General features: G+C 47.9%; 1 protein-coding gene across 5 annotated transcripts in view; it reads left to right on the plus strand.

The window, feature by feature from the left end:
- The window catches only part of TDP1 (tyrosyl-DNA phosphodiesterase 1), an 85,379-nt gene that overhangs the window by 56,381 nt on the left and 15,587 nt on the right, over positions 1–13,411 (plus strand). For 3 of the 5 annotated variants that reach the window (XR_009563184.2, XM_060295177.1, XM_030883600.2), the window contains exons 14-15: positions 2,235–2,337; positions 11,728–11,836. The exons of 1 other annotated variant lie outside the window; for it this stretch is intronic. Coding sequence is in view for 2 of the 4 variants with exons in the window: in XM_060295177.1 (XP_060151160.1) it covers positions 2,235–2,337; positions 11,728–11,836 (212 nt within the window). In the remaining 2 variants the exon portion in view is untranslated. Of the gene's footprint in view, positions 1–2,234; positions 2,338–11,727; positions 11,837–13,411 lie in introns of those variants that run through there. One more of the 5 variants, XM_060295181.1, reaches the window with a different exon arrangement.

Here is a 13,411-nt window from a genome sequence, read left to right on the forward strand (position 1 = left end):
TTTATAGTTTTTATAAAATATTGACTCTATTCCCTGTGTTATACAATATATCCTTGTGACCTGTGTATTTTGTACACAGTAGGTGGTACCTCTTAATCCCCCACTTCTGTCTTGCCCCCCACTTCCCTCTCCGCACTGTAACCACTAGTTTGTTCTCTGTATCTGTGAGTCTCTTTCTGTTTTGTTATATTTATAGTTGTTTATCTTTTAACTTCCATGTATAAGTGGTAACATACAGTATTTTTCTGTCTGACTTCATAAGCATAATACCCTCCATGTCCATCCATGTTGTTACCGATGGCAATTTTTCATGACTGAGTAATATTCTTGTGTGTGTGTGTGTGTGTGTGTGTTATATGAGGGGTCCCCAACCCCCGGGCCGTGGACTGGTACCAGTCTGTGGCCTGTTAGGAACCCGGCCGCACAGCAGGAGGTGAGTGGCGGGCAAGCGCGCGAAGCTTCATCTGTATTTACAGTTGCCGCTCCGCACTGCTCGCGTTACCGCCTGAGCTCTGCCTCCTGTCAGCATTATAGTGAGTTGTGTAATTATTTCATTAGATATTACAATGTAATAATAATAGAAATAAAGCACACAATAAATGTAACGCACTTGAATCATCCTGAAATCAACCCCCCCACACCCCACCCCTGGTCCATGGAAAAATTGTCTTCCACGAAACTGGTCCCTGGTGCCAAAAAGGTTGGGGACCGCTAATATATACCACATCTTCTTTATCCATTCATCTGTGATGGGCACTTAGGTTGCTTCCATATCTTGACCATTGTAAATAATGCTACTGTGAACATGGGAGTGCATGTATCTTTTCAAATTAGTGTTTTTGTTTTCTTAGAATATATACCCCAGAGTGGGATTGCTGGATCACATGGTAGTTCTATTTCTAGTTATTTGAGGAACCTCCATATTGTTTCCATAGTGCCTGCATCAGTTTACATTCCCACTAACTCTGCACCAGGGTTCCCTTTTCTCCACATCCTCGCCTACATTTGTTTGTGGTCTTTTTAATGATAGCCATTGACAGGTGTGAGGTGGTAGCTCATTGTGGTTTTGATTTGCATTTCCTTCACATAGTTTTTTTTCTTAAGTGCTACTTTTATATACAACAAAATGAGATCTCCTGTCTAGGGCTACATCAGGGTCGTGAAAAGGAAAGGGGTTTTGGGGTGGGGGTCTTTCTAAGGAATGATAATTATTTTAATAGCTGCCCTCAGGGGAAAACGCAGGTCAGGGTGAAGCTATCTCTAATTAGCAGTTGGATAAATCTTTTTTTTTTAACATCTTTATGGGAGTATAATTGTGTTAGTTGCTGCTGTATAACAACGTGAATCAGCTATAAGTATACATATATCCCCATATCCCCTCCCTCTTGTGTCTCCCTCCCACCCTCCCTATCCCACCCCTCTAGGTGGTCACAAAGTACCAAGCTAATCTCCCTGTGCTATACAGCTGCTTCCCACTAGCTATCTGTTTTACATTTGGTAGTGTATATATGTCCATGCCACTATCTCACTTCATCTCAGCTTTTCCTTCCCCCTCTCCGTGTCAAGTCCATTCCCTATATCTGCATCTTTATTCCTGTTCTGCCCTTAAGTTCTTCAGAACCATATATATATATATTTTTTTTTTTTAGCTTCCATATATATGTATTAGCATACAGTATTTGTTTTTCTCTTTCTGACTTACTTCACTCTGTATGACAGTCTCTAGGTCCATCCACCTCACTACAAATAACTCAGTTTCGTTCCCTTTTACGGCTGAGTAATATTCCATTGTATATATGTGCCACATCTTCTTTATCCATTCACCTGTTGATGGACACTTAGGTTGCTTCCATGTCCTGGCTATTGTAAATAGAGCTGCAGTGAACATTGTGGTACATGACTCTTTTTGAATTATGGCTTTCTCAGGGTATATGCCCAGTAGTGGGATTGCTGGGTCGTATGGTAGTTCTATTTTTAGTTTTTTAAGGAACCTCCATACTGTTCTCCATAGTGGCTGTATCAATTTACATTCTCACCAATCAGTTGGACAAATCTTGAGAATTATAGCACAGCAGGATTTACATTCCATTTCCCAAAATGCAGGACTCTGCTAGAAGCTGAATGGACATGATTGCGGCTCTCGGGCGTTGACCGTCACTCTCGCAGCTGTGGGAGTTTGACCCGCGCTAAAATGCCTCACTGAGTCAATCCTCTCCCTGTCCTTGTCCCCGCAGCGCCAATCTGTCCAAGGCCGCCTGGGGAGCGTTAGAGAAGAACGGTGCCCAGTTGATGATCCGCTCCTATGAGCTCGGCGTCCTTTTCCTTCCATCAGCATTTGTAAGTGCACACTTGATAGATGATTGGTCATGAGTGAAGCGAATGGGGTTTGTGTTCTCTTCTTGAGTCTCGATGACCTGCCCGAGGTCAGGAGGTCGCAAGCCTGTGCACTGACCCGGAGCCTGTGCTCCTAGCCGCAGGCTCGAGCCGATGAATTTATTCACCGATCACTGTTCTGGGTGTGGGGGGATCGCTGCTCTCGAGGTGTGTTCCAGATTAGTGATCAAAGGCATTGCTTTGGGTAAAGTTAATAACAACCTTTAAATGAAGATTGTGAACCAGCATGTGAAAATTTACTGTAAGGTAGTAAGTGACAAGTCACCAAAGGGATGAGTCAGCCAAGTGCGTGGCTTGTACTAGGTGACTGGAGACCGCCTTCAGAAGCTGGTCGGCCTGGGGGCAACGAAGGATGCTGAGGATTCTCGGTCGGCGGAGAGGAGCGGGAAGGGCAGCCTTGTGGGAGGAATGGCCTGAGCACAAGCCGGGAGGGAGGCAGGGAAGCTCACAGCATCTGCTAGAGACAGAGTCCCGGGGGTCACAGAGGACATGTTACCAGGCTCACTGGAAAGCCCCCCAGAAGGGCACCGGAACAGCCAGCTTGCATCCTGACTTTGGAACAGCACTCAGTTTCTGCAGCTGAACACCCAGCAGAGTAGCTAGTTTTTGTGTAGGGACTGGGTTTTACAAGCCATATGTTTCTCTCAACACTAGAATTCCTCTTGGCTCAGAGAGCTGTTCCCTCTTTAAGAGGCACACAGGGTCCCCAGTACCCCCTCTCACCCCCAACTCCACTCTGGGCACACACTCATTGGTGGATGCAGTTGGAACTGCCCACACCATGTGATGTGTAATGCTTTTTTTTTTTCTTTTTTTTGCCACTTGCTCTAGTTGAGCTAAACACACACATGATGCAGCCCCATGGCAAACCACTTGGACTGGACCAGAAGACTTAGCCAGGGGAGTGCTATGTGCTTGTCCCGAGACTTATATCCAGGCCCTGTGCTGTGTGGGTATCATCTCAAGGCGAGCTGAGATTGCCCTCCTGCCCAGCCTGACAGGCCTCCCCACTGTTCCTTTTCTCACGCATGCTCTGGGGAAGAGCTCCCCTCTCCCTTTCTCCTCCCCTCACCACTCTTTATCCATCCTTTTCTCTGTCTCAGAGGGTTTCACTACTGAACTGTCCCACAGGCCTCTCCTGACAGCAGATTCTAGCACTTTTTGTTTCTTTCCCATAGAGTCAAACAGCAGATCCTGATGCTGCTTTCAGCTAAAGATCACCACCTCCGCAGCCCCATCGGTAGATGGTTTCCATAGACAAGGAGGTGACTTCCCTAAGGTTCCACCGCTGAGTGGATCTAGCTCTCAAGCCTCCGTCTCTAACTGATCCTCCTGTGATCTCTCAGCTGTATCACAGGGAGGTAGGAGATTCTCAGCACCAGGGTAATAATACACAGTCATGTGGTGTGATTACAGTGGCTGTAGCTTCGAACTCAGGCTAGAATTAGCTCCCAGTAATCACCTAGGTAAAGGAGTAAATTCCGCGTCACTCTTGTTTGGCTTTTCATGTCAGCATTTGCAAAATTCTAGTCATTTCTACCTGTTCTGACCTTATCCCTCATCATAAAAATGATGCTAGGAAAGTATACTGCACTTCCAGGACCACTCAACCCTTCTAAGCTACTAATTTTTACCTCTAATATTGTTTCTGTTTGTACATTAGAGAAAGAATGGGCATAATCATTTAGAATCCCCAAATTGACTCTAGACTAGACCATTATTCCTATACTTTTGGAATAAGAGCGAGTCCCACTAGAGTGCATTCTAGGTAAAGTAGAGATTTAGTTATTTATAAAGACCATCAGGCAAGAATATTAAAAAATGGACTCCCCCACCCCCACCCCGTCCTGTGCCAGCAGATTCAAGAGCGAGGCCCCCAGCAGGGGGACCCGTGTAGTTGACATACTGAGACAGTGGCTTCTCCAGCAGGCGGTTCCAGCATTAACGAGGACCCACACACTGCCGCTGTCCTGCTATCAGACTTTTTCCCATCTGGGCGGATCGTCGTGTCCTTTAGCAAATCATAAGTGACTTGAGCAAAGCGCTGAGATGAGACGTGTGGACAGTACACAGGTATTTGACCTCGCCTCCTAAGGAGCTAAGGGTCGAGTTGAGCAAGAAGGTCATAGAAGTGAAGCAGACGCCTTGTTTGAGAGACGTCCCAGGTGTGAGCTTGGGTGCTCAGACATGTGAGGAGGGCACCTGGCCTGAGCATGCAGAACCCAGAGGGCTCAAAGTGGGTGTCCAAGTTCTTTTAGGTGCATTTTATAGACACGAACTTGAGCTGACATAGGCCCATAGAAGGGGGAGTGTCATGGAATCAAAGGAAGGGGGGAACAGCCGAGACGTGGGGGGGACGGGCCGGCCAGCTCTAGGGCCCAGGCAGCAGGCGGGCTCTCTGGGCTGCTGCCCCTGCTGTGACTCCACCACATGGCTTCTCAGCCCTGTGACCAGGGGTTCTGCATTTACAGTCACTGCGCAAGCTTGGGTCTGCCCCACACGCCTCTCTCCTTCCCAACCCCGTCGCCCAGTTGGGGCCTGTTTCCAGAAAAGGGGGTTTGTTGTGAGCTAGGAAGCCACTCAAGAGGTAGGAACTTACTGCCAGAGGGTTTCACCTGTAAGTGGGTTGATGTGTGTTTTATCTGCAGAAAGCAGTTAAAGGGGATCTTGCAACATAGGAGACTTTGTCCTTAAGCCACTCTAACTCATCTGCTTCATTTACTGTTACGTGGAGCTTCTGGGAAAGTAGTAGACCTTTGTTTGCCCTCACAGAATTAACATTTATGGTTTTCACTTTGACGGCAACCTAAAGGTCTATGACAGGAGGTAATTAGTCATCTTGCTGAGGCTATAGGAGCACAGAATGAGACTTAGCTTGTGAAGGAGTGGCTGTCCGTCCTCAGAGTGCACGCCAGGCTCGTCACCGGACATCTGGCTGCCTGAGATGACCTCTTGTGCAGTCAGCTCCATAAGCACCTCCTGTGTCCTCTTTGGCTCCTCCTGGGAACACAGGGAGGAAGAGATGGACTCTTTGTTCTCAGGAAGCTTGTGGATAAGTAAAGGAAGCAGACCCAAGTTATCACAGTAGGTGATGAGAGCTATGGGGTGTCCAGAATATAAGGACTGAGAAGAGGGAGTGAGCAGTCTGCCTGCGGGGCTTGGGGAAGGCTTCATTTAGATGACGTTTGACCTGGGTCTTGAAAAATGAATGTGGGTTCAACCCACCATCAGGGGAGATGAGGCTCCCGGCCAGAGGGAACAGTGCACGTTATATTTGAGAAATAGCAACCAGCTCCACGTGCCTGGAAGGGGCCGGGGGTGGCCTGGGCTATGCCGTTGGAGTCCTGTTCTGAAGGAAGGTGGCAAGCAGGACGTGCTGGAGTGGACTTTGTCCCACGCGAATAGTGGAAAGCCATCAGTTTTGGTTTTTTTTTTTATGTTGGGGGTAGGAGTTTATTAATTTATTTATTTTTGCTGTGTTGGGTCTTCGTTTCTGTGCGAGGGCTTTCTCTAGTTGTGGCAAGCGGGGGCCACTCTTCATCGCAGTGCGCGGGCCTCTCACCGTCGCGGCCTCTCTTGTTGCGGAGCACAGGCTCCAGACGCGCAGGCTCAGTAGTTGTGGCTCACGGGCCCAGTTGCTCCATGGCATGTGGGATCCTCCCAGACCAGGGCTCGAACCCGTGTCTCCTGCATTAGCAGGCAGATTCTCAACCATTGCGCCACCAGGGAAGCCCAAGCCATCAGTTTTTTAAGCAGGGTTAGTGGTCTCATCAGGCCAGTTTTCAGAGAATTTGAATCTGTAAAACTTATCTCCCCTTAGGATTATAGTGTAATTTATATTATGCGAGGTACTTGAGGGGAAGGGCCTTGCAGATGCCGTCAAAATCATATCTTAATCACCTACACCACACTGTTATAAAATTCTGATTCTGGATGAATCGCTCTTTGCCTTCACCCACTGTCCCACCTCAGGGTGTAGGAAGTCATCCCCCACTCCTCGTTCTCCCCCCACATGTTTAATCACCTAGGCTTGTCATCCCCACTCCTAATGCTCCCTTAAATCTGTCACTTCTGGCCATCCCTGCTGCCACCGCGGCCAGACCTGCCTCCCGGCCCACTTCCTAGGCCACCTCCAAGTTGCTCAGCCCACTGCTGCCAGAACGTCTCCAGACCATGAATCTGGTCATGTCTCCCACCTGCTTCAAAACCTATGACCCTTAGCATGGCCTCCTTTCCCCTTTGTGGCCTGACTCCTGACTACTCGGGTCTGACCTCTTCCCTCTCGATCCTGGCCTTTCGTGTTCCAGCCACACAGAGCGACTGCCTCTCATTCTGGACCAGGCCCCTTAGCCTTCTCTGGAGAAACAGAACCAATAGGATATATAGATCCACATAGAAAGAGACTTACTGTGAGGAATCGGCCCACACGATTTTGGAGCGCAAGGAGTCCCAAGCTCTGCCGTCTGTGAGCTGGAGACCAGGAGGGCTGGTGGTGTGGGCCAGCCCGAGTCTGAAGGCCTGAGGACCAGGACCCCATGCTTTCCGTCCCAGTCTGAGTTTAGGAGAAGACAGATGTCCCAGCCAAGCAGCCCTTCCTCGGCCTTTTTGTTCCACTCAGTCCCCCTACTGGCTGGATGGTGCATCGTTGGTGGGGATCATCTTTACTCAGTCCACTGATTCAAATATTAACCCCATGCAGAAACACCCTCAGAGATGCCCAGAGTGATGTTTACTGGTTACCTGGGTATCCCATGGCCCAGTCACGTTGACATGTAGAATGAGCCACCATACCACCCTTCTCAGCAGCCTTAATCCATAGCAGGAACGACCCCCTGAGGCCCCTAACCCCACCAGCCTCTCACATCTGCTCCAGGGGTCCCTCCTTTGTGCCCCACAGCCCTCAAGAACCGGGGCTTTTCCTATGTCCCCTGTGTTGTCATCGATGACTCATGTGTCTCCTTGACTGGGCTGGGAGCTGCTCTCACGGAGGGCCGGCACACGGGAGGCTCTTAGTGAAGTCTGTCGGTGTTGCTCCCTTGAGGTTCCCGGAGTACCCTCCCGCCTTTCTGTGAGGAGAACACGTGTGCAAAACAGTGGCTGCAGAGGCAACGTGGATTTAGTCCGAGGGGCGTCGGGTGCAGTAGGTGCTTAAGTGTGCTCATGAATCTCGTCGTGAGCAACTTGCAGCGTGGGATAGCTCACCTGTAGCTGTTCTGTGCAAACTAAAACGTACACACAGGCTCACGTTCGCTCTCACTCACAGAAGTCTATTGCCTTAACTACGAATGCCAATCCCTATATATTCATTTAATGTCTTAAAAATTTCGGTATTGGCCATAATCTTAAAAGAGTTACTGACAGTAAGGCAGTTTGTTGTGAAATGAAGCCCAGTGTGATTCCTTTCTTTTCTCCCTTCAGTACTATCAAGATAACGTCTTTTCATACCTTTAGTTACACATTTGCCAAAGAGTTACTTAGCACCCAATTTTGTAGTCGTTCTTCTGACTGGACAGCATCCAAAATCCAGTTTCTTGAGATCAGCCCACCTTTGTGGCCCTTAGGCAGAACTGCATGTCCGAAAGGCCCACGTTTCTGAGTTAGCAGCAGCCAGAATTGCCACTTCTGTCCTTCACCAGTGGGCCATCCTGATCTCTGTGCTCCTGAACGCTGACTTGAGGCCAGCGTTGCAAACGGTCAGGTTTTGTGCCCAGAACGGCACAGTCTCAAACGCTGCAGAGGTGGTCGGCCAGAAGAAACCCGGCAGCTCCCCTTTCCTGCAGCCGTCATACAGGCCTGTCACTCAGGAACCAATGGCCGTGTGAAGGGACACGCTGTGTGGCCTACAAACTGCAGTGGGCGGAGAGCCAGCACTTCCCATTCATAATTAAGAATGCCATTTGAAACTTCTGGGATTGATCTGGAAGCTGATAAGTCCCTGGTAACCGAGTATTGATTTTTTCCCATTTTTTTCTGCTGCTTTTAAATGAATGAATCAATAAACACATCATTACGAAATTAACCTGACTTGCCATAGAGCATGGAGTCAGTAGCTTTCCCTGTGATTAGGAACACTTGCAAGGGCTTTGGGGCTTAATGTCAAGGTACATTTGACTGTGTACCCAGCACTTGGCTGTTGTTGCTACATAGTAGGTGCTTAATGAATGTTTAATTGAAGACTTGATTCTTTTAATGTCTAACATCAATTTATCAGTTTTATTATGCTTTTTGAGTTGTCCCTTTAAGTGTATTTAACTTTTAGATTAGACTAATGCATTTAGGTTCAGAAAAATCTCAATATAGGAAAGATCATCTAATGATTTCAAAGACCAGCAGCTGTATTCCAAACCCTCAGGCATCTGTATTTCAGGGAGATAGAAATTTTCTCTCTTTGAACTCGGTGCATTTTGGTGTTTACTGAGTACGTACTTTGTCAGGCGCCGACTAGGCTGCCCAGCACTTTGTGTCTAGAACGCCTCCTACCTCTGGGAATAATGCACAGACCATCTCAGAATCATGGATCGATGTCCTGAACTCCTTCCTCCAGAGGAAGGTACCCTGAGCATCCCTGCCCTTGTCCCAGGGCTGAGAGCCAGCTCAGGCCCTGCTCAGCCCCAGGTTCATTTGCTCCCCAGATGGCGGGCTCTCTTTCCTACAGTCGGAGTCAAAAATGCTGCCACTAAATCCCCAAGAACTTTCAGTCTTCAAGGCTTTACTTTCTCTTTTCTCCATTCTGGTTAAACTATTTTATTGTCCCTCTGTTGCCAAAGATGGCTCTGGCTGGAAGAACTAATACAAGTGACAAGAGCTGCCACATTAACCCCCCCTCGTGCTCCCTGCACCACCTCTGACAGCCTGCCTCGGGTCCAGCACATGGGTTCAGGGCTCTCAGCGTTTCCCAGGGCTCACAGCTGGGCAACACTGTTTCAGGTGGTGTTTCTTTGTAACTTCTCATGTTCTCTGACTCAGCGAATAGAGCCACGTCCTGGCATTCCACTGCTGCCACTCGCCCATCCCCATCCGATCCCATCTGCCCAGGCACGAATTCTTTTTTTTTTTTTTTTTTTTTTTTTGGCCACTCCATGCAGCATACAACATCTTAGTTCCCCAAGCAGAGATCGAAGCCATGCTCCCTGCAGTGGAAGCGTGGAGTCTTCCTTCAAAACCCTCTGCAGCCTGTCTCTGCATTTCTTCTCTGGTGTCCCAGGCTCTCCTCCTGGGCATTGCTTCACTCGCTGTCCCCCTGAAATGCCAGCTCTTTGCTTTTCCAGCTCCGCCTTTGGTCATGCCGGTCTCCCTCTGATGCTCTTCCCTACCAGCTCTCTGTCTATCGAAATTACATCAATTTTTCAAAGGCCAGCAAAAATATTTTCTACAGACCCTTTTCTTAACCTGCCACTGGCAGGAGGCCATTTCTTCCCTTTCTGCCTAGAGTTTGTGCCCGGCGTCTGTCACGTGTTGCCTTTCACGGAGTTACTAACCACCATCTTGGTTGGTGCTGTCACCCCTACCTTCCTGTAGGTCTTCACTGGCACAAAGCACTTTTGTGCATCTTGTTGCATTTGCTTCTATGCAGACGCCTATAAAGTAAGCAGGGAAGGTACTTTAATCCCATTTTTGCAGCTCAATATTGCTTGACCAGCTATGCACCAAGACTTGTGCTAGGTGTTGAAGTAAGAAATGTTAATATGGTAACATCCAGAAAGTTATTATTCCAATTTTACAAATGAGGAAATTGAGGCCTAGTGAATAAGTGGCCAAGTGTCCCACTGACCATCTTTTTTAGTTCCTAGCACACGCAAGCTCTTTGCCACCTCTGGGCCATTGCAGATGCTGTTCCCTCCTCCTGGAACTTTTTTTTTTTTAATTTGACTGCACCAGGTCTTCATTGCAGCATGCAGGATCTTCGTTGCAGCATGTGGACTTCTTAGTTGCAGCATGCAAACTCTTACTTGAGGCATGCGGGATCTAGTTCCCAGACCAGGGATCAAACCCGGGCCCCCTGCATTGGGAGTGTGGAGTCTTACCCGCTGGACCACCAGGGAAGTCCCTGGAACGTTATTTCCACTCTCAACTGACCAAACACTATTAACTTTTCAGAGTTTAATTAAAATGTCACTTTTTTAGGGAGGCTTCCGCTGAGCACCCCCTTGCCCCCATATCTAAAACAGGCCTACTATTCTGTCTTCTAGGACTCCTGTTTTTCTCTAGCGCTTATAAAAAATTGTAGTTATTTATTTTACTTCTATAAATGCATTTGTTTAATGTCTCACTACTAGACTGTACATGCCACGAGAACAGGGATTGTGATAATTGTTCGGACTCCTGTGCACTCAGTGCCCAGCACCCATACCTGACACAAAAGAGGGACTCAAGAAATAATGTGTGGGATGAATGAATGCAAATGTGAGCTATTCACACAGCCCGTAAATACCAGCACAGAGACTCAACTCAGGTTGCCCAAAGCCCAGGTCCACACAGCCCTGACACTCACCTCATCTTCCGAAGAACTGTAGTTGTAGCTCTTTATGTGGGTTCGTAGACGTTAGCACTGTTTGATATGTGGGTATTTAGGATGAGAAGGGTGGATCTGTGCGTGAATGGGTGGCCAGAGGAATGAGGCAAAAACAGAATGCCAGGATCATCCGGGAAGGGGGCCAGGAGATGATCGATGCGTGGAGGCCTGGGGAGGGCAAAGCCGATGTAGTAGGCACCCCCACTACCGGGCAGGCCCTGTGTGAGGAGGCAGTGCAGTGTGTACGTCGGCCTGGGTGTGGCACCTATAGTTGCACCCTGATTCAGATCCAGAGTTAATAGTAGGCTATTCTCGAGTTCCTGGGATAAACCTTCCATTTTGACGGGTCTTGAAGAGTTCTCACTTTTATGTTCCTATCCCATCGTATTGGACACTTTCATGATACATGAAAGCAACTTTCATTCTTCACCAGAGTGAGCAGTCCATTTCTATAGATAGCAATATCGAAAGTATTCAGAGGTATTTTTACACAGTGTCTTCTACACACTCCTTGCTGCTGTACACAGAGGTTAGTAGAAATCGGCTGTAACATCCAAAATTGTTTTTCTCTTATGTCTTTTTATCTTTTATTAGACTTTTGCAAACTTTGCTATAATTTATTTTCTGACATTTGGACCTCTTATTTTTTAGGAAAGAATATTTGGGGGAGTGTTGTAAATATATTTGACCCACTGAATATCAAAAATAGCACTGAAATAACAAAAATAGCTCTGAATTTTGTTGTATCATAAAAATATAATTGCTTCTTGCTATCTTTTTCCAGAAAATGAGATGCAATTATAGATTCTCTGTGTCTGCAGGGCCTGGACAGTTTCAGAGTGAAACAGAAATTCTTCTCAGGGAGCCAGGAGCCAACAGCCTCCTTTCCTGTGCCGTATGACCTGCCTCCAGAACTGTATGGAAGTAAAGGTGAGACACTGGTGAAAGAAAACCTTGGGTGTGTGTACCAGAGCAGAAACAGACAGAGCCCAGGGAAAGCCATTGGGTTGGGCTCTCCCTGGGAGCCCGGCTCGTGGGTGGCCCTGGAAGCGCAGGTTTTTGCAGAGTCTCCCTTGCTGCCCTGTGTGTGGCCACCGGAGCCACAGTTCTCAAACTGGTTGGTCTCAGAACCCCTCTACATTTTATTACTCAGGACCACAAAGGGCTTTTGTTTACGTGGGCTTTTATAGCTATTGATATGTATCATATCAGCAATTAAAACCAATAAATTTTTAAATATTTATTAACTTATTTAACGATACTAATAAACCCATTTGTATATTTAAAGATATATAAAATGACTATTCCCCAAAACAAGTTAGTTTGGAAGATGGCATCGTTTACCTTTTTTGCAGACCCCTTTATCATCTGGGTTAACAGCCGGATTCTCACGGCTGCTCTGTTGTGTTATCACACAGGTTGTGTAGCGTCTGTACACTCACGTGAAAGTGACAAGTAATGGCTTAATGCTATGTTGACAGTAATTTTGACTTTACAGGTATTTCCCCCTCCCCAACCCCCTTAAAAAGTAGGTCCCCAGGCCACACACTCTGAGAACTGCTGTGCTAGGTGAGGACTTCAAGGGCAGCGACCAGGTATTTTTCACAAGAGAAAGCCAGTGGGGTATTGGTCCAGGTCGCCAGCGCTTTTGGGAGGAAGGCTGGCTGGGATGCGGACACCACCTCATCCCAGCTCTGACCCAGCCCCGCCGGCCGCAGGGCTGCTCTGCTCAGCCCCAGAAAATCTGTCTTTGGGGTGAGTTCACACTTCACCAAGCTCACCCCGGAGGAGATGCGTAATCGGGACAAGCTTATTAATTTAAAATGGCAGATTCTTATATCACTGTGGCTGGCGTATTTTCCCCTGGGCGGTAGAGGCCTACACAGGTAGCCAGATTGTAATCTGTGGTTTTTGAGAGAAGGCTGAATGTGAACAGGGGATTTGGGTTTTGATTTGGCAAGTTTTGATGGTGCCACCCCATTAATATTCCAAACTCTCGGATTCCCTAACGGAGTCAGCCTTGCCCCAGTGGGTCCCTTCCTTCCCTGAGCGATGCTGGTTGGGTTCTAGCTACCCCCCCGCCCCGCCCTCACTCGCCCTTTTGGCTTTTGTGGTGAACCAAACCTGCCCTTCTGATGGACCCATTTCTCAGATTGTATTGGCACACCTGGCAGAGTGCATCCTGCCTCGCCCAGGTGACTTCATCTCTCTCTGATCAGTCGTGTGGGTGCTGTTTCGGAAGGTATTCATGTTCCCTTCCTTCCAAGCCGTGTGCGGTTTTCTGAGTCCTCTAAGTGTGTTGTAAGTTCACACACGTTCACTTTTCACTAGCAAGAGGTTTTACCAGAATTTCAAGAAATCCGTGACCACTCCTCCCCACCCTCCAACCCACAGATGCTTTAGATCCAGGCCGTGTTTGTGTGCCAGACAACTTATGAAGTGACCTTGGGCAGTGGCTTGTATTCTCTAGGCCTTAGTGTCTCTGTTTGCAAAATGAGAACATGA

Source organism: Globicephala melas, chromosome 2, assembly GCF_963455315.2.
Source record: "Globicephala melas chromosome 2, mGloMel1.2, whole genome shotgun sequence".
In the NCBI taxonomy this organism is placed as follows: Eukaryota; Metazoa; Chordata; class Mammalia; order Artiodactyla; family Delphinidae; genus Globicephala; species Globicephala melas.